We start from the raw sequence: 18,910 nt of genomic DNA, 5'->3' as shown, positions 1-18,910 counted from the left end.
TGCCCAGTGCTGAGCCCCAACAGCAGCTTCAGGAGATTCAGGACAGCCCTGAAGCTTCATCCTGTTTGCGCCATGCCCTCGCTGTAACTGCAGCGGGACAGGGGAAGCAGGACCCAAACTCGCTGCCCCAAGGGGCCCTTGAATAACCAACAGATGCCCTTGGATCAACCTCGGCTCCCCTCCCCACCCACTGCTGGGCAAGCCACCCCCTCTTCCCACCAGCCAACTCCCACCGACCCCTGCAGGATGTGAAGACACAGCCATCCACGCCAGAGGTCTGAAACATTTTTAAACGCTTTTATTTACAGTGCTTGTTGAAAACAATATATATATTTATATCTATCATCCTCGTGATGTCTGTGCCATAGAAAACGCTGTGGCTATATTGCCTTTAATTTACAAAAAATGGTCACAAGAAAATCTGAAGGGAAAAAATGGAAATCAAAGTTTGGTCCCCAATTGTTTCTCTCTTGATTTGTTTTAAAAAAGCCTCCAAATTAAAAAAAATACACAGCTCAGATGAAATTCGTATATAAAAGCAACCCTTATCTTCCGAAAAATTCACGAGGGCCAGCTTGCTGTCATGTAAACTTGGAAAAAAAAAACCAAAAGAAAAGCTTAAAACAAATCCTGTCTCCGTGTGTTGCTTAATAGAACCATTATTTGCTTGTAATATTCTTTGTCTCTCAGGGTTCAGCGGGAAAGCGGATGAGAAGAGGCCTGGGACTGGGAACGCACCATGAGATCTGTGCCCGCACCTCCTGGCTCAGGGAGGAGCTCTGGCAGCAGGGCTGGGGAGCAGGAGCTCTCAAGAATCTCACGCCTGTGACAAAACAGGCGGGCAGGTGACAAGGGGCTGGGAGGTGCTTTGCCACGTGAAGCGCCTGGAGAGGCTGTGTGCCCAGGAAGCCATGAGATTCCTGAGGGAAGAGGAGCACAGCAGGGCACGGTGAAGGGACACAGGGGGCTGGGGAACTTCAGCTGGGGAATGTCATGGACGGGTTAGGTCTTTGGGCGAGGAGGGAACTGCTGTCTTCCCTGTTTGAGAGCGTTTCTAATCTTTCCTCATCTGAGATTGTGTGAAGCCAGAGGCTAACGGGCAGTGCAAGCACAGGCTGGGATGGAGGAGGAGAGATGGACGGAACAGGGGGGACGGGAGGGGAGGACTCAAGCTGAAGAGCCGTTTTCTGTCTTCTGTCTCTTTGGATCCACTTCATCCTGCATCAGCCATGGGGAGTAAAAAGAAGGATTTCCTATCAGTCACCACCCCAAGGTACGTAACTTTTCCACAAAACTCTTAACTGCTGCTCTTTCCTCCATATGGATATCTCCATTAGGCCCACCCTAAATCCACTCCCCTCTAAAGCACCCTGGAGTGCCTGACACAGCTGTTCTGCTGGTCGTGGTTAAGATGTGGACAGTTCCATTCAGAGGGACACCACACCCATGCTGGTACTTCCAGGAGGTGTAAGAAGCCAAGGCTCACACCACTCCAGAGAGACCCCAGGGTCCATCCTTACAAGTCCTAGCCTGAAGCCCAGAAAACACAGGTAGCACCAGCACCTCGACTCTCTCTCGCTTACTCAGCACCACAACTGCTGGTGGAAGGACCTGGATCCCACAAGGAGCATACTGTGATTTACTAACCCCTCGCCACATCACATTTGTTTACCTGTCTGCTGCTGAAGCAATGAGACCCGAGGCCAATTTGAGATTCTCAGCAGCAGCGTCCACATGGACTTGATCAACAAACAGCAAGTAGCCTCATTCCTTCTCCCCACCATTATCCTCACACTACTACTCACCTCCTCCTCCTCTGCAGATCGTTTCTCTGCATGGCCATCCTGCTCTTGCCCATTCTCATCTGCTTCTAAACACAACCAAGAAAGGAAAATCACGGGTTAAACTGAAGCAGCATTTAAGGGAATGTAATCTCACAGTCAAGAGGGCTCAGAGAAGGAATTTCCTTCCACAATCCTCTGCTCCTCTGCAGCTTCCTATTCCTTCAATTTTCCCTACCTTCATCCTCATCACCACCTTCTTCTTCATCCACATCATCAGGATTTTCTTCATCATCTTCATCAGCTCCGTTTTCCTCATCCTGGATAAGACAAATTGGTCAGAGCAGAAACTGGTGCCAGGATGACATCTGCACATGCTCTCTGCTACAAGCACAATTTCCAAAGCTCCAGCCACTTCAGGTGCATTGTTACTCCAACACTGTTATTCCCACTGCCGAACACTCCTCCCAGCCAGCCTTCCTTCACAAAGCCAATCCTTCCAGTCCATCCCCAACATGAAGCTCTGTGTCTCCCACGAGCTTACATCCTGATGAGCTGCCGCCATCCCTCCCAACAACCAAAGCATCTCTGTGATTACAGGCTAATGACTTAGCCGAGGCTCATGGTACATCTGCTTCCAGATCCCTCCCGACCTCCATCAATCTGTGCATTTCCTCACTGTTCCTCCCCCCACCTTCCCCAACACATGCTCCTTGTGCACATCGGGATATCTCAGCGGGCGCAGGGCCACATCTCCGGTGCCACATTCTCCCACTTGCTCTCATCCCCATTCCCTTCTCTGACCTTGTTTTCTCCCTGATAGGCTGTGCTGACTACACTGAGTCCTTCAAGGCTCATTCTCCACATTTACACAAGAGCTCACTCTCCCTTTACCTCTATGCTGGAGCTCCCCTGGCCTGCCCTCTTTCTTATCTCCCATATTCCCTTCATATTCTTTATCCACAGCGAGCACAAAAATCTCCCCGACGTCTCCAAACCTGTCCCTCAGAAGGGCCTCACCTCTACTATCTCCTTCTTCTTTTCTTTGTGGACTGCTTTCTCTTCGACTTTCTCCTTCTTTTCTTTCCTTTCCTATATATGAAATGCGGTGCGGGGGGAGGGGGGGGAAAACCAAAAACATTCCGGCGGTCAGCGGCAATAAAAGACGGAGATGCCTAAACAAAGGAGGCTTGGAGGAGAGGCGGAATAGCGGGCGAGGAGACATATTAGGCGTTAAATCCGCCCGCCTGACAAAGGAAAACAGCAGCGAACGCGCGTCACAGCTACTTTTAGCCCGCACACGCGTCTGGAAACCAAAGTGGCACGGAAGAGTTTTAACGATTTATTAAAAAAAAAAAAAAAAAAAAAAAAAAAAAAAAAAAAAAAAAAAAAAGGCAACCTTGCTAGTAGGATCGAGGCGTTTCCGGACCTCTCTCTCTCTCTCCATTCCACCCCTCCCTCCTCCTCCCCCCGCCATCCGAGGGCCCGCGCTTTGTGTCCACACAACTTTCCTCCTGCTCCGCCGTGACACCGCTTCCCGCCCCCCGGCCCCGGCCCCGAGCGGAGCCGAGCGGAGCCGAACCCCGCGCGCGCTCGCGCCGCCCGGCCAATGGGGGGCGGGGGCGGGGCGGGGGGCGCGCGGCCCCTCGGGGCCCCCCTCCCCGCCCCGCCCCCGCCCCCCCATTGGCCGGGCAGCGCGCGAGGGGCCGCGCGCGCCCCCCGCCGCCGGGGCGCCTCACGGAGCGCTCGGCCCCCCCCCCCTTCCCCGCCGAGCCCGTTCCCGCCCCTCCAGCCGGGAGCGCGGCCGGTCCGGGGATGGGAAGAGGGCAGCGGGTGGGGAGGAAGGTGTCTCACCTTAGCGCTCAGCTCCGCCGGTGCTTCCTCGATGCGTTTTTCCGACATCCTGGCCCCCCGGTTGCGAAGGGAAGAGGCCGGTGGGAACCGTGCGAGGGGGGGAGAGAGCGAGGAGGGGTCAGCGGCGGGAGCGCAAAGTCCCCGCGGTCCGTAGGCGGCGGCAGGATCCCGCCCCGGGGGCCAAAGTACCAGGGTCTCCCGCGGTGGGGGGATCCGCCGGGGCAGGGGATTTATACAGCGCCGGTGACGAGGGAAGGAGGGACCTGGGGAGGGAGGAGAGAGGGACGGGAGGCGGAGGAGGGAGGGGACGGGCCGCTAGAACAATGTGCGCTCAGCCGCGGCCGCCCGGCGGCGGGGGCGCACCGCGGGTCGCTGCGCGGCGCCGCACGGCCCCGTCGAGGCCAGCTGAGAGCCCCGCTCCGCACCGGGGAGCTGCGGCTCCGACGGGCAGCGTCCGGGGAGGGGAGCCCAGCCCTCTGCCTGCAGCACACCCGGGGAGCCGCCCGTACAGGCAGGCTGGCTCTCCAGGAGGAATCCGGGGGAGGCGAGAAGCGACGTTGCGGGGCCGTGTGGGAGGGCAGCGCTGGCGACACGCGGCCTCCTGCCTGGAATTTTCCACTCCAGCTGCCCGCCCTTCCTCCCGCTGGAAGCGCTCCCGGCGGCGGGGCTCCTCCCGCCCCTCCCCTTCTTCCTCCCCCTGCCTGCCCGCCCGGCGCCGGGCGCTTTTCCCGCGCTCAGCGTGCGCGGAAGCAGTGGGCGGGGTCTCGGGCAGGGGTGGGCGGGGCAGCCGGCGCTGGCGGGGGGCGGATTAGCAGTCGCATCCCCCGGTCCCCATATAAGGAGGGGCTCGGGCTGGGGCTCCTGATTGGACCATTCAAATGAGCTCTCTGCCTGGCAACAGGTTCGCCATTGGCTGGCGGGGGCGCGGGGCCGTTTGGTGCAGTGCGAGGTGGGAGGGGCCGCTGGCACGTGGGGCGCGGGAAGGCGCGCGAGGGCGCGGGCATCGCGCCGCTCCCGTTGCTGTGGCGCGGGCATTGTCCCGCAGGGCTCGGCTCCCACTCTCCCGGGACCGACCTCCCGCTCCGGGCCACCGGCCGGCACTGCACAGTGTGCAACACTGACCCCTGCTGCCCGCCCGCCTCGAACCCGGGCTCTGGCAGGCACTCTGCCGGTGCCTCCCTCCGGATTGGGAGGGATCACCGCCCGACTCCGAGTCTCCCTTTAGGCAAAGGTCGTTCCTGCAGAACCGCAAGTGGTCACTTGCAGCTGCAGGGATTTGTTGCTAGTGAAACAGATGTTCCTGTAACTGCTTGTGCCCGTTGTTTATCAGCTTGAGGAGACTGGGATGACTAAATTCCCTTCACCTTCCTCAGAAGGTTTATATTGTCCCAGTCTTAGTCACAGGCTCATACAAAAGAAAAAAGAAAATAAATCTGCACACGTTTGCAGGCCTACCTACATATAGAACTAAGCGTGCACATACAGATGTACGCATTCTCACAGGTACAAGGCAAGGTTATTTATCCATCTGGTTGGAATGTGCATTGGGGTACACAAGCCCTTCCTGTCCTTCAGATACAAACTCAACCTCTGTGCAAAGTCAGGATTTAGAGCTGCTGCTTTTTGAGTTTAATAGAATGTGGCTCAGTTTGAGCATTTAACAGCAAAAGCTATTGGTATTCGTGGAACAGAGGGCACTGGGTACGTATCTCCTGAAGGGAAGTATGAAAGAGATTGGATAAATTATAATCTGTGTGACAGGGAGGTAGAAGGTCCCCACCTTGTCATCTCGTCTCCTCCACAGTTACAGCTGCTTCTCTCATGATCTGACTAATTGACGTTCTTCCCAGCTACACAGAGTGCAGAGTGCCTGCCCCAAAAAACAGTCCTGTAACTCAGACACACAGATCTAGACTAGTACCAAAATAAACCAAATTATGAAAATGCATGCACTAATTTTTTTTCCCCCTACTGTTTCTCAAAACCCATCTGGCCAATTTCTCAGGTCTAGCTGCTATCAGCATTCCAGCCCTGGTTTGGTTCAAGTACCCCTCCTTCTTCTGTCTCTTTTTCAAGAAGAAAATCTTAATTTCTAGATATATACCTAAGAATAGGACCCCCCAAAAAAATCTATAGAGTGGCTGGATGTTGTTCCTCTCTGTTTCTACTTGTCAGAAGGTGCGTGGCTCATTGCTCTGTTGTTCTCACCAATCCAGGATTTCATCCTTTTCCTTTACACACTCAACTGCTGAAAACAAAAAATTACATCGACACATATCCTTTGGCAAAGACATCCTCACATTAATTCACAAACAGGCCTTGACACAACATCCTAGAGGGAAGAAAGCAAAGGATTATGTTCTGAGATGTTCCCATGCCCAAAGCTCCGTGTTGACAAAGACTGCGCACCAACAGATGCAGACAGACAAACACTTGTTTGTGCAAGGGGAGCTTGTTTCCAGCAACCTGTGGGATGGAGCTGTTGGGTCAGCACTGCAAACTGGCATGGCAGCAGCGACCTCTCCTTTCCTCCCCAGCACTTGCAGTGTACAACCTCACATTGTCCCTCCCACCCTCCCCACCACATCCCCTTTGCAATTTTTACCACATCTGCTGCTTCTTGGCATTTGTCTCCTACCTGTGTTCTTGGCAGCACGCTTCCCATCACCCTCTCCCTGCTTCTCTTTGTGAAATCTGTATCTTGTGTAAAAAATTCATCTCACATCCTCTCCTTTGTTTTCCACGTGTCCCATTTTGCCCCCATGGTTGTATCAACTATGCTTTTCCCGTCAAATCCAACGTGAAACTCTTCTTCATTCCTTGTGACCTGCCTGTTTCTGCATTCCGACTCTTCTTGCTCTTTGGATCCCGGTGGTGAGATTCCCTGGGCTTCTAGTGTGCAGCTGCTTCCCTCAAGCCCTGAGGGTATCCATTGACTGTCTCACCTAGCTCTTCCCTGTGACTTCTGCTGCTCCACCTGATCTGTGCCACTCTGCATTCTGCCTGCCAGATCGATCTGCAGCTATTCTCTGCTCCTCTCTCCCATCTGTGCTTTCCCCTTTGTTGCAAACGCAAGTACACTCATTGTGCGCTCTGCAGATGCCAGTCCCTGCTCAGTATGTTCTGTGGTCTTTGTCTGTAGTTGCTTTGCCAACTCAGCAGAATATATTCCATCCTTTTTGGGGGCTTATGTCCTTACACAAAATGAGGGATGTGCAGAAGTTACATGACAGATCGCTGTGTGGAACAGACACTGTCCGTGTCTGCCTGCAGCCCAGACAACAATGTTAATGTCATTTTCTCCTCAGAGTGTCACAATTTTGGTCCTGTACCCTGTTTGTGCTTGGTATTTATGCAGGTGTGTGCATGTGTTCAGGTGCAGTACATACCTGTTTGAGTACAGAGGGTATATTTTCCCTCTGTTACATGCTTTTACTTTTGTGAGTAGAAAGTGTGGTACTTTTCTACTGAGGCGTGCGCCATCATACGTGAGCACGTGGTTGGGATGTGTTTGGGCTTTCATGCGTGGTGTCTGTTTTTCTGCTCCCAGCAAATACAGGGTGAATGCACCTAGAAGCAATTATTTATGCATTTTGGTCTATTACCTTGCTAGTCATGTCACCGTGTTCTGATGGGGGGCAAAGGGGATGGTGACTTTTGTGTTTATTTTGAAGGCTGAACTAACTAACTATGAGCCATTTTCTGAGCAAAAGCAAAGCACAATAACTGGGTATTTTAAGAATTATATTTGCTGAGCTAACTTCTAAGTGGTTCCAAACCTCTTCCAAACTGTTTGTTGAATAACAAAGGAGCAGAAGGATGTGTATTTGCATTAAATTTTCTTAGATTTACATAAATCCAGAAACAGAGAATATCTTTGCTTCCACTTGCAGCAAAACTAGCAAAATCTCAATGTGCAGAGGGAACGTGTTTGAATGCATTTATGTATTTAACCCACACTGTTCATCTTTCTGTACTGTGTCCATTAAAAATCCCAGCAGATAATCCACTTTGTTCTTTCGCGATGCCATATACTGAAGTTAAGAGGAAATACCCAAGAATTCGACCACTGGCCAACTTTGCATTGGGAAATGGCTTCCTGAGAGGCAGCAAATTTAAATAAGCCCTGCAGGAAGGCTGGGAAGCAGGCTAGGTAACACAAGGAGAGGAAGCAAGAGGAGTAGAAGGGAATGATGAGGGGTAACAAGCCTGTCAGAAGACTGGAAAGGGGAGGGATGTTTTCAATCGTGATTTTACGTGAGCCTCACTTTGCTAACACAGCACAGATGGAGGTCGTGGTTCTTACTCACAGTGTGACAGACACACTCTTAACACGAGCAAAATATTCTGAAAGTAATCGCTGCCGCACAACGCAAGCTGCAGCCACCACAAGCTGGCTGTAGCATCCCAAATATGAATTGTCACATTCGAGGATCAAATCAGAGCTGTCCTTCACTCAGCGTGCCCTTCATCTGAGGTCACTGTTAGTTGTTGGGTGAGGATTACGTAAGAGGCACGGATGAAGGGAACCAATGAGGAAATGGCTGTGGGTAGCTCTGACTTCTGGTAACGAGGATTTCTTTGTCTTCCAGGCGTCCACAGGGGCCCTGGAACATTCGGGCTCCTTAGGAAGCTGTTTCTGCCTTCCCGCTCCGTGCCAGCAGCAGGTAGCAAGGCACGGTTTCTCACCGTGCCCTTTGTTTACCTTCACCGCGTGATGCTCGGTTTGCTTTCCCGGTGCCGTGCCGGGCAGTGCCGTGCCGTGCCGGGATGCCGGGGGGGCCGCGGGCAGCAGCCGGCGGCAGCAGCGACGAGGCGGAGCCGAGGGCAGCGGCGCCGCTCATCGCTCCGCGTTCTGCCCTTCGCCCACCTCCTCCCGGCCGCCTGCTGAGCGCCTCCTCCCTCCCCTTCCCCCCGTCCCCGCCGCCCCCAGCACAACCTGGGCAGCTCAATGAGAAGACAAAAAGAAAAAGAAAAAGAAAAAGAAAAAGAAAAAGAAAAAGAAAAAGAAAAAGAAAAAGAAAAAGAAAAAGAAAAAGAAAAAGAAAAAGAAAAAGAAAAAGAAAAAGAAAAAAGAAAGACATAATGGTTTTTATTCATGGTGAAAAGAGAAGTGGCCTGAATAGAGGGTGTGAGAGGACCAAGATGGGAGCCTTGCTTTTCATTCGCAGCCCCACGTCGGGAGCACGTCGGGCACAACACAGTGAGTGCTGTGCAGAAACCTCTCCTAAGAATACTGCAGCAACAGATCCTGCATTCCTCAGAACTGTGGCCTTGTCCACATTCCACAAAAAGGTTGCCATTCCAATTCCTCCTTTCAGGGTTTCACACAGCATTTGCCACCAACCTGACTCTCTGCAAGAAAGGCTCCCTCAAGGTTTGCTGAACTGGCAATGGCCCCGGAAATATGGGCTTTGGTAAGGTGTCCATCAGGTGCAAAGACTGTCTGTAAGGCTGCAGAAATACTCAGGGAGAGCCACAGCCTCAGCCCCCAGTCTCACAAACATTGGGTTGCACTTGCAGAGGAGCAGCATTAGGAACAGAAAAAGGATCTGCAAAGCAGTGTTTTTTCCAGACTCTCTTCTGTTCCTTTCCCTTCTGTGTTTGAAGGCAGCAATGCCTGACTTATGATTTGGAAAAACTGAGAGAGCCCTGCCATCTCTGGGACATTGCAGTTGTGGGAGGATCACTAGTATCAAAGGGACAGCATTTATTTTATCCCAGATCTGGGGAAAAGAAGAACATAAAAAAGAAAAAAACTCAAAGAGATGTTTACATTTCTGCCCTAGAAGCTCTTTTACCTCCCTTTGCATCCTGACACTTGAGGTCAACTCCACACTCCAATCAAACACCAAAAGAGCCTCAGAACAAAAGGAAAAGACACCAGACAGGAAAGGCTTTCCAGACTGGAGGTCTCTGAAGGATGATTCAGGTTTGCAGAAGCAGCATTGGAGAGGCTGAGGCAGCGCCAACAAGGGCTTTGTGTGAACTTCAGCACTCACAGATGAGCTCTGAGCTGGTGATAGGAGGCTGTTTCAGCAGCTCACTTATGAACAACCTCCCTCTGGGAGGTTTGGCCCTGCCCATAGAACTTGTGTCCACCTCATGATCCTGCACCATTGTGCTGTCTACAGTTCCCCTAATGTGGATGTTTTCGTTTCAGCCTCTGCAGAATGCAATTACTGTGTACAGAAGGGACTTCTGAAGAGCCCTCTGCATGCACACAGGCATGGGCTTCCCATGAGAGGTCTTCTTTCTCAATACCAAGCAGTTTTGAGATCTGCTGTAGCAAGAAGTGCTGCCAAGTCCTCTATGTATTCAACACATGAAGCATGCTACTGGGTCATTTTCCTCCGTCAGACTCTGAAATCCAAGGACGTGGCTCCTGCCACAGCTCAGGAGCTCGATTTCTCAACCACTTCTTGCAACCTGCTATTTCCAGTCCTCTGGCACAGGTCCAGTCTGGCTCCTGCACATGGTGGGCCGGATGCAACAGTCAACAGAAGCACCACTGAGGAAGCGTGCCCTGGGCTGGAGCTGGGATGAGTCAATCTGCTCTCTTCCCTGTAATCCAGTGGAGCTGACTGTAGCTGAAGGCAGCCAGCATTCCCCAGAGATGGTGACAGAGGTGCCATCCCCCCACTTTCTGGAGATTCCCCACCACTGCTGTAGGTGCACACAAGTACCTACACTTTGCCTGTGATTCCCAGTGGCTGTCCAGGATCAGTGATGACCCACAGCTGGCTCACAAAGTATCCTCCCTGCCTCCGCCAGCAGAGCCCTGCATGCACACACTGTCCGTGTGCTCAGCACAGCCGAGCAGCTCAGTGGGTGCCTCCTACATGCCCATGCCGTGCAGGAAGCATGACATAAGTGCTGCCTCTGCAGCGGCCAGGCATGGCTGTGGACTCTGGCCGGGAATCAACTGGCTGCGAGCCACAGGGGTTACTACAGAATCGCAGAATATTCTGATTTGGAAGGGACCCATCAGGATCATCGAGTCCAGTTCCTGGCCCTGCATAGGACCATTACCAAAAGAGTATTGCCTGAGAGTATTGTCCAAACACATTTTGAACTCTGTCAGGCTTGGTGCTGTAATATATGTAAAAATGTAATTCGTGTAAGTTTGTAAATTAATGTAGAATAAGTAATGTTTGTATGAATAAAATAATAGAAACCAAAAAGAGAACCACGGACGAAAGGACACAGGCTGCTTCATCACAGCATTTTAACAGCCAACAAAAGCAGGACAGCCCAGATTAACAAGTAAATAGACGTGGCCTAGGTGGAGATGGCTCTCTCTACCCAAAGGATGAGCGCCCGACAAGCACCCGCGATTAAGATAACCAGAGCCATCGGGAAAGATACATCTCAATGATATACATCTCAATGACGGCTTCCATAAACCAAGACCTGCCTTCATCAGAATTCATCGTCTCCCAGAATATAGTTTTGTCCAGCCCAACGCAGTGAAAGAAAACCACATGAATATGCGGAATGACGAAAGGAGACAAAGACCTCTGCTCCGGGCTAGGAAAGACTGTATCAAAACTGGGCTGACCAAGGCGGCTTTGTGAACATTGAGCGATCCGGAGCGTTAGAGTTCGGGTCATAGCGTGTTCACCCGGCGCCGATCCCGGGCTCGGCGCTGTCCTTTGCCATTGTGGCTATCCTGGACCGTATCCCGGTCACGAAATAAATTATCGCTTATTTTTTATTATATTCAATTCGGTTTAATCTCTTTCTTATCTATAACAGTGCTGTGGCTACTTTCCTGGGGAGCCTGTTCCAGTGTCCAGCTACCGCGGGTATGAAAAACCTTTTCTTGATAGACAGCCTAGACCTCCCCTGACACAGCTTCAGGCCATTCCCACGGGTGCTGTCCGCGGAGAGCAGCGATCAGTGCCCCTGGTGAGGAGGCTGTGGGGAAGCGATGGGGCCTGCGCTGTCCTGTGTTATCGCCGCATCCTCCCGTTCCCGTTCCCTTTCCCGGCGGGAGGCGCCGCCCGCGGGGGCCGCCAGGGGGCGCCGTGCCGCGCGGCCCCGCCTCGCCCGAGCCACCCCGCGGGGCGGCCACGCATGCGCGGCGCGGGCGGGCGGAGGCAGCGGGGCCGGGGCGCGATGGGCGCGGAGGCGTGAGCGGCCCGAGGGCTCGGCTGCGCCGAACCGGGACCGCGACACCGGCAGGCACGGCCGGGCAGGGGTCGGGACCGGGGCCGGGGGCGGGGGGCAGCGCTGCCATCACCTGCCGGGCTAGCGGCGGGGCGGGGGGGCCGGTTTCGCCGCCGCGCCCCGCCCCGCCCCGCCCTCAGCCCCGGCTGCGCTCACCGCCCTCTCCCCTCCGCAGAGCCGCCCCCGAGCGAGGGAAGCATGTTCCGGCTGATGAGGGATGGCGAGCCGGAGGACCCCATGTTCGCCATGTGAGTCGGGCTGGGCGCCCTGCGGGGGAGCGGGGGAAGGAGGGAGGGCTGCGGCAAGCACCGTGCCCGGGCGGAGCGCTGCCCCGCTCCCGGCGGGCGGGCAGAGGCGGCCGGGCCCGGGAGCGCCGCGGCAGCGCGGCTGGCGGGGACGGACACAAACATCCGCCCGAGGGGCAGCGCCAACTGCAGGGACCGCGTCCGTCTCGGTCTTGCGATACTGGAGCGTGGTCTTGCAGGAAAGCGTAATAAAGTAGGCCAAAAGGCATCGCAGCTGTCTGAGAGGATGAGAGGGCTGGAATAACTAATCTTTTTCTTTGCGCAAGGATGGGATTTTTTTTTCTTACGCAGAGTAGAGTTGCAGTCGAGATAGATAAAATCTGCTGCTCTGTCCAGTGTTTGTTGCTGTTCTGCACAGGAAGTCATTAATGGAGCTGGAGAAGGCTGCTGAGGCAGTTGTCAAGTTGAGAGGAACAAAGTAAAGAGAAGACAACGAGCAGTTTTGAAACACGAGTATTGAAATCTAACAAAGGTCCCAAGAACTCTTCCTGGGATTCCTTTCACTGAATCTTTTTGTTTCCATCCTCAGTACAGAAATTGGATGCTATTGATAAATTTTGGCAGTGACACCAAGTTGGCAGTCCTCGCCAATGTGCATAAGGAATAGACTGTAATACAGGAAGAATTTGATTATGTTAAACAGGACACTACTAGAAATTTGGTGAAATTTATGCATGTAGAAGAACAATCTGCTTTTTGCTTATGAAATCAGTAGTAAGCAAGAATTCTATCAGCTGTGAGCAAATTAGCAGGAGAGGAGACCTTGATGTCCCAGTTAGTCACTGAATGACAGTGTTCTCATTAACATGGCAGGTATGAGTCTAACTTTTATTATGGGAAGCATTTCCAGTAGAGACAGAAAAGTATTGGTTTGTAGTGGGTACTTCTGTGATCTCAGGAGTAGTCTATGCTATAGAGGTCATTAATGCTCAAGAGGGATAATTGCAGACTATAAGATGTGCAGGAAAAAATCTATGGTATTTCCCAGAAGTTTCTTATTGTGGCCACCGTATTCTGTGACTGTTTGTCCTTACCCTCCTTTTCCTTCTTGTGCTTCACCAACATGTGTGAATGCGTGCAAAAGAGGGAAAACCAGTTAGGGATTGCAGTTATTGTTCCCTTTCCCCATCAAATCTGGAAAAGCTGTATGTGGTCTCAACCCCGGGGGACAGAGGGATGTCAGCCCATGCAGTCCATTCTGGAGGTTCCAGTCTTGCAGGTCACTTTTTATGTCTCTGTACATGGAGGGGTGAGAGGATGATGTAGGGTCTCCTGCTCCCTGATGCCGTTAAGTGTAGTCCTCACTTTGCAGCCAGGAAGGTCTTCCTGCACTTCCCTACAAAAGGTGTTAGACCAGTGAGGTTCTGGAGTGGCCTTGGCCATGCTTGGCTCCAGAGCAGTACTGGAAGCAGAACACTGACCTACTTCATAGGTTCTGAGTACAGAAATTAGTACCTGAGACATCTTCTGTGGTATAAAACCTTCTATCACAAGAAATTTGATGGATCCAGAGGTCCCTTCCAGCCCCAGTAATCACCATAGACAACACAGAATTCTCAGGATTCCGAATTTTCGGATTGGGAAGGAATGTACAGTTGTGTAAGAAGAGATGGGAGGAGTGGATTATATGGGGCTTTGTCCTTACCATTGCTGTCTCCACCTTTCCAAAAGGGATCCTTTTGCCATCCACCGGCAGCACATGAACCGCATGCTGTCTGGGAGTTTCGGGTTCGGGCCGCTCCTCGGCATCACGGACGGGACCACACCAGGGGCTCGCCAGGCTGGCCGCAGGATGCAGGTAACACAGGGGCTAAGTGCAGGCTAGAACTTCTCAAACTGCCCTGTCAGCTTCTGTCTCCCACCCTTCCTGGGTTGGGCACCTCCCTCGCCTCCACGCAGGTGGTAGGTGCAGAGTAAATCTCTTGGGCAGTGGTGTTCTGGTCCTTCTCTCTATTCCACCTGTATTAAGGTGTTGAATACAACTTCATTCTAGGTTGGACGGGAGGAAGGGAATAAATATGTGTTGTTTCTCAAGTATGTGAATTCATATAACAGGGAGAAATGTAGGAGCATCACCTCATGTCTGGTTTGTTAGGGGTGATGTGGCTTGAACCCCCAGCAATCCATTGGGCGCTTTTTTGATCTGTTTGTAGAGCCTGAGTGTTCCCAGTTCTGTTTCTGAGAAGGATTAGCATGTTCTGATGAGGATCTAGTGTTTGGCTGTTGCAATGTCATTCTCTGTTCTGTTTTTCTGTTCTCCTGGCAGGCAGGAGCTGTTTCACCCTTTGGGATGCTCGGCATGGTAAGTTTTCTGTTTTTCTGGGTCAGATTAGAGGCTTTCCAAATAGTGGCTCCATACTGAGATTCATCAGCACTGCCTGCAACCAGTGCTAAAATGTAGCCATCTGTGAGCATGACCAGCTATTCCTACCAGGTAGGGAGGATGGGAATGTGTGAGAAGACTAGGATGAGCTTTAGATTTATAGTGAGTGGAATAGGGAAGAGGGTATTGAACTGAAACTGGAAGCATCTGGTTTCTCTTGGACCTCTCATTGAGTTGCTTTATGACTTCAGGCCTGTTTCCCCTCTAATGTTATAATCCTGTCTGTGAGCTGTTTTTGAAGAGGGAATCTAACCCTGTGTCTATGGGGAAAGCTGCATTTGGACCTTGACCAGAGAAAAACCATAAAGCTGTTATAGCCCAGTATTTCATGGGAATTGGGACAGTTAATATCTGGGAAGAGCAGGTAGTCCCTTAATAACCTCATATGTCTGAAAAGAAGCTGCAGATCTGGAGGTAATGGAGGAACTGTGAGGATGCGAGGAAAGGACTTGGCCATCAGTAGGCAGAGGGGATTATTGCACCTCCTTTCCAGTGGTGGCAGCTGGAGAAGCCACAGAATACTTCAGGTAAACAGGGCTGGAATGAGAATGGCTGTGTGTACGTGAGAACAGCGTGCTTGGAGCGTGCCAGTCTCCGTCTTCCACTGAAATAACACAGTGGAAATAGGTTATTCCAGATCCAGCAACTTCAGCTGCCTTGCTCTGCAGAATTGCCTCAATGAAAGAGACTTCAGCGTCCTGGAATTTTTGTAGCTCAGAGGAGGATTAATAAGACTACAAACACATAGACTTCAAAGCATAATAACATTGCATGTGAGTACTGCTCTGCTGGAAACGAGAGCAAGAGGCTACTCGAGGAAACGAAAAAAAAGAAATCAGCAAGTTTGAACTGACATTGTAATTTTGTTTACATATTGCACAATTAACCTGTGAGACCTGCTGGCCCAGGGTGTTACTGCAGCATTCAGGTTTACAGGATGGGAAAGGCAGGTGTTTGTAGGGGAAAATAAGCAAATTTGTTGTTATGCTCAGAAAAAAAACTATCAGTGGAAACTTTCTTAAGATCACTGTTAGTGCATGTGCTGAGATTTCTTCTCCTAACTTTTCTGAGTCCCCAGGCTCACAAACCCCAGGGCATCGGCAGTTGGATCCAAACTAAAAGAACAACCTTTTCCAGATCGTTGGGCAATGCAACCTGAGAGAGTGGAAAGAACAGCAACCCTAAATGCTGGGTGGTTTTTTTTTTCTGCATTGCTGAAAGAATGTGAAAAAACTCAAGGTTCTTCTTAGGCAGCAGGTTTTTTGCAGATACTTTGTTGTTCTTTCTTCGTGTCTCTTCCCAGAGTGACTACTCTTTGTTCTCTTTCCCTTTTCTCAGGCGGGTGGCTTTATGGATATGTTTGGGATGATGAATGACATGATTGGAAACATGGTAAGAGGCCTCCATGAGCCATTCTCTATGGAGGGTGCTTCTGCCATCCCTCTAATATCTCTTATCTTACTGTGCTACTTGGGATGGACTGAGCCACACCTGCCAAGGTGGCAGAGGCTGTAAGCTTTGCTTCACTGCTGGGTGACAGTGACAGAGCTTGTTCCTGAGTGCAGGGAGAGGAGAGGGGTGGGGAAGGAAGTGCGGAGGTAGACTTGTTTAGCAAGAAATAAGTATTGATTTAACAGAAAGATGTATTCTCCAGAAAAATGGACCCATGGGGATTATATTCTTCCTATTGTGTTTCTTCTTATTTCATTGTATAGAGAGAATTAAATGCCATCTCTTCTTCCCTCCCATCCCTTCTTTCCACCATTCCCCATTCCTTCTTGCAGGAGCATATGACAAATGGTGCTAACTGCCAGACATTTACCTCCTCAACCGTCATCTCTTATTCCAACCTGGGTGATGGGCCCAAAGTCTACCAGGAGACCTCAGAGATGCGTTCAGCACCTGGCGGGGTAAGGAGGAGGCTGCTGGCTTTGCTGTCAGAGGGTGAGCTTCGTTTGGTGGCTTTGTGGGTGGCCACCTACAGCACTTTGGCTTTGCAGTCAGCTGCAGTTTGAGGAGCACATTGTGCTCTTGTGACTCACTGAACCATGCCAAGGGCCCCTGGGAGGAAATGGGAAGTGCTGGCAGTGGGGAATCCATTCTTCCCTCTTTGTAGCATTGCGTTTGGCATCCTGGGAGTGGTGGCAGTGCAGATTGGCTGAAATACTGGAGGCAGGAATCAGGGTGCCTTAGGGGGCTGGGAGAAGGAGTGGGAATGTTGATTCCACGTGGGATTCTGCCCCCAGATCCGTGAGACGAGACGAACCGTGAGGGACTCGGACAGCGGCTTGGAACAGATGTCGATTGGACACCACATCAGGGAGAGGGCCCACATCATGCAGCGCTCCCGGAACCATCGCACGGGTGACCAGGAGGAGAGGCAGGACTACATCAACATGGATGAAAGTGAGTGGTGCCCGTGTCCTCCTCCCGCAAAGCCGGGTGCCCCTTCCCCCCGCCCCTCCCCAGCTGAGCTCGTCTCCCTGCAGGCGACGCGGCCGCGTTTGATGACGAGTGGCGGCGGGAGACGTCCCGGTTCCGGCCGCAGCGGGGCCTGGAGTACCGGCGCCACGAGGGCGGCGCCGCCCGGCGTGCCGAGGGCACTCGGCTGGCCATCCAGGGCCCCGAGGACTCTCCCTCCCGACAGTCCCGCCGGTACGACTGGTGAAGGCGGAGCAGACCTGTGGGGGGTGCGGCGTGGCCACCCCCAAACCGACCTACACGCTCTTGTAAGTCTTAACAAGTTCCTTCCCTCTCTTCTGCTGTGGGGCTGCCTTAGCCATAGGGTTATTTTGTTTCTTTGCACTAATCTCACATTATTTTGAAGTTCCGGTTGCAAAGGGGTTTTCCCACTCTGAGAGAGCAGGTGTGAATTTTGAGATGCTGAGCTGAACAGGAAGATGGAAGCTGTTTAAGTTGGCTTTGTCACGAACAAAAGAAGGTGTCAGCCTTAACTGATGGCTGAGATAGTATGATGTGATGTAGGATTGCAATCTGTGGAGTGTTTATATTGTCATTGTATGGAACTTGGAGACCATTTACTGTCCATCCAGTTTGAAATACAAGTAAGCGCTGGTGTCTGCTCTCCTGTGCTTTGAATAGAGCTCACTAGGATGTGATCTAGTGCTTGAAAGGGGACATTTTCCTCTTTTTTTTTGATGTCTAGACATCAGGTTTAAGCATGTCTTTATCGGTCTTCTGCTTTCTAGGCACTGCTTACTCTTTTTATGTTTCCTGTTTCCTTTCCTCCCAGGTACAGACAGTGAAACTCTGAAGCCCCTTCAAAGCACCACTTGGACCCTCCTCAAATTTAGTATTAACCTCCCTCCCACTTAAGAATTAAGACAAAGCAACTAATCTTCTGCATTGCTCTTTTTCACCCCATTTGGGTGCTGCAGTGGGGCATGGGGAAATCTCACTGATGTGCAAGGAACGCATTAATTGCCCATTCCCTCTGCTGTCCCTTGGCTCTGTTCTTTCTGCCAGTAGTGCTGGGCATGAGGAGCTGCCACCTTGCCTCTTCCATCCTTTCCACTCTTTCTGTGCTGGGTTGGGCTGGTTCTGAAGTTTGTGTTTAGTCCCCTGTGAAAGGAATATGAGGGAATTCTGCTAGAACCCCCTGTCAGTCCCCTCACTGGGACGGAGACTTCGATTCCCCTGCTGCTCCTTGGCGTATCTGTGGAGAAGCAGAAGGATGTGTGCATTGGAGAAGGGAGGAGCAGAACAAAAGCTGGATCAGCCTGTGGGCCCCCTGACCCCTCTTCAATCAGCTCTCCCCACTTTTTTAATTTGTGAAACTTGTAACTAGATGTTTACTGAATAAAGAAACAAACTGTAAAGAATTGGTGGATCAGTCTTTACCTTCAGCCGACCTAATTGTGCCTGCTGTGGAATTAAGTATCCTCTTTCACATCCTTGGAAAATTGCTGAGAAGCTTGGTGTTAGATTCTAAGGCTTTGTTTTCTTACAGAAAATAGCCTGATAGCCTCCCCTTGTAGTCACAGACCAAGATGATGCTCAACATGGAAATTGTGAAAGAAGACCCAAGAACTCAACATTTGCAAAAAATGCCCTCTAATTGCTGTAGTTTTGCTGTGCACTCAAGGGAAATTGGTTGGTCTTTCTTGCTGCCTGGTCAGCTGTGCAGCCCTGAATTAGGCCTCTGGGGTTCCTGCACAGACAGGGAATACTTCCATTATTTTCTTATTATATCACTGCAACTACAGCTGATGTTATGAATGACCTTTTCTTAACTTCTTCAGTATTACCTGAAAATTGAGAGGCATTAGGAATATAGGACCAGGGAAGATCTCCTGGGTTCTTGGCCAGTTTCATGCTCTTGGCACACACCCTTACACAAACCTTTTCATCAGTTTATTTGGAACAGAAGGCAGGAAATCAGTGCGTGACTGACA

At 51.6% G+C, this 18,910-nt stretch overlaps 2 protein-coding genes across 2 annotated transcripts; one reads left to right on the top strand and one right to left on the bottom strand.

Moving 5' to 3' along the window:
• Window positions 1–276: 276 nt before the first annotated feature.
• Window positions 277–4,334, bottom strand: PTMS (parathymosin). Its single transcript, XM_056484514.1, has 5 exons — window positions 3,636–4,334; window positions 2,802–2,873; window positions 2,020–2,101; window positions 1,806–1,870; window positions 277–1,218 (listed from the first exon to the last, which is right to left on the bottom strand). The coding sequence occupies exons 1-5, from the start codon at window positions 3,681–3,683 to the stop codon at window positions 1,168–1,170; spliced, it is 318 nt and encodes a 105-aa protein (XP_056340489.1). The 5' UTR covers window positions 3,684–4,334; the 3' UTR covers window positions 277–1,167.
• Window positions 4,335–11,710: 7,376 nt separating this feature from the next.
• Window positions 11,711–18,337, top strand: MLF2 (myeloid leukemia factor 2). Its single transcript, XM_056484052.1, has 9 exons — window positions 11,711–11,822; window positions 11,983–12,055; window positions 13,784–13,910; window positions 14,379–14,414; window positions 15,834–15,887; window positions 16,280–16,405; window positions 16,742–16,901; window positions 16,985–17,224; window positions 17,749–18,337. Exons 2-8 carry the CDS (start codon window positions 12,006–12,008, stop codon window positions 17,161–17,163), a joined length of 732 nt encoding a protein of 243 aa, XP_056340027.1. The 5' UTR covers window positions 11,711–11,822; window positions 11,983–12,005; the 3' UTR covers window positions 17,164–17,224; window positions 17,749–18,337.
• The last annotated feature ends 573 nt before the right edge of the window (window positions 18,338–18,910 follow it).

Source organism: Oenanthe melanoleuca, chromosome 1 (assembly GCF_029582105.1).
Source record: "Oenanthe melanoleuca isolate GR-GAL-2019-014 chromosome 1, OMel1.0, whole genome shotgun sequence".
Taxonomy (NCBI): Eukaryota; Metazoa; Chordata; class Aves; order Passeriformes; family Muscicapidae; genus Oenanthe; species Oenanthe melanoleuca.
Note: the sequence above shows the minus strand (reverse complement) of the source record. Positions and strands in the feature narration are given on the sequence as shown.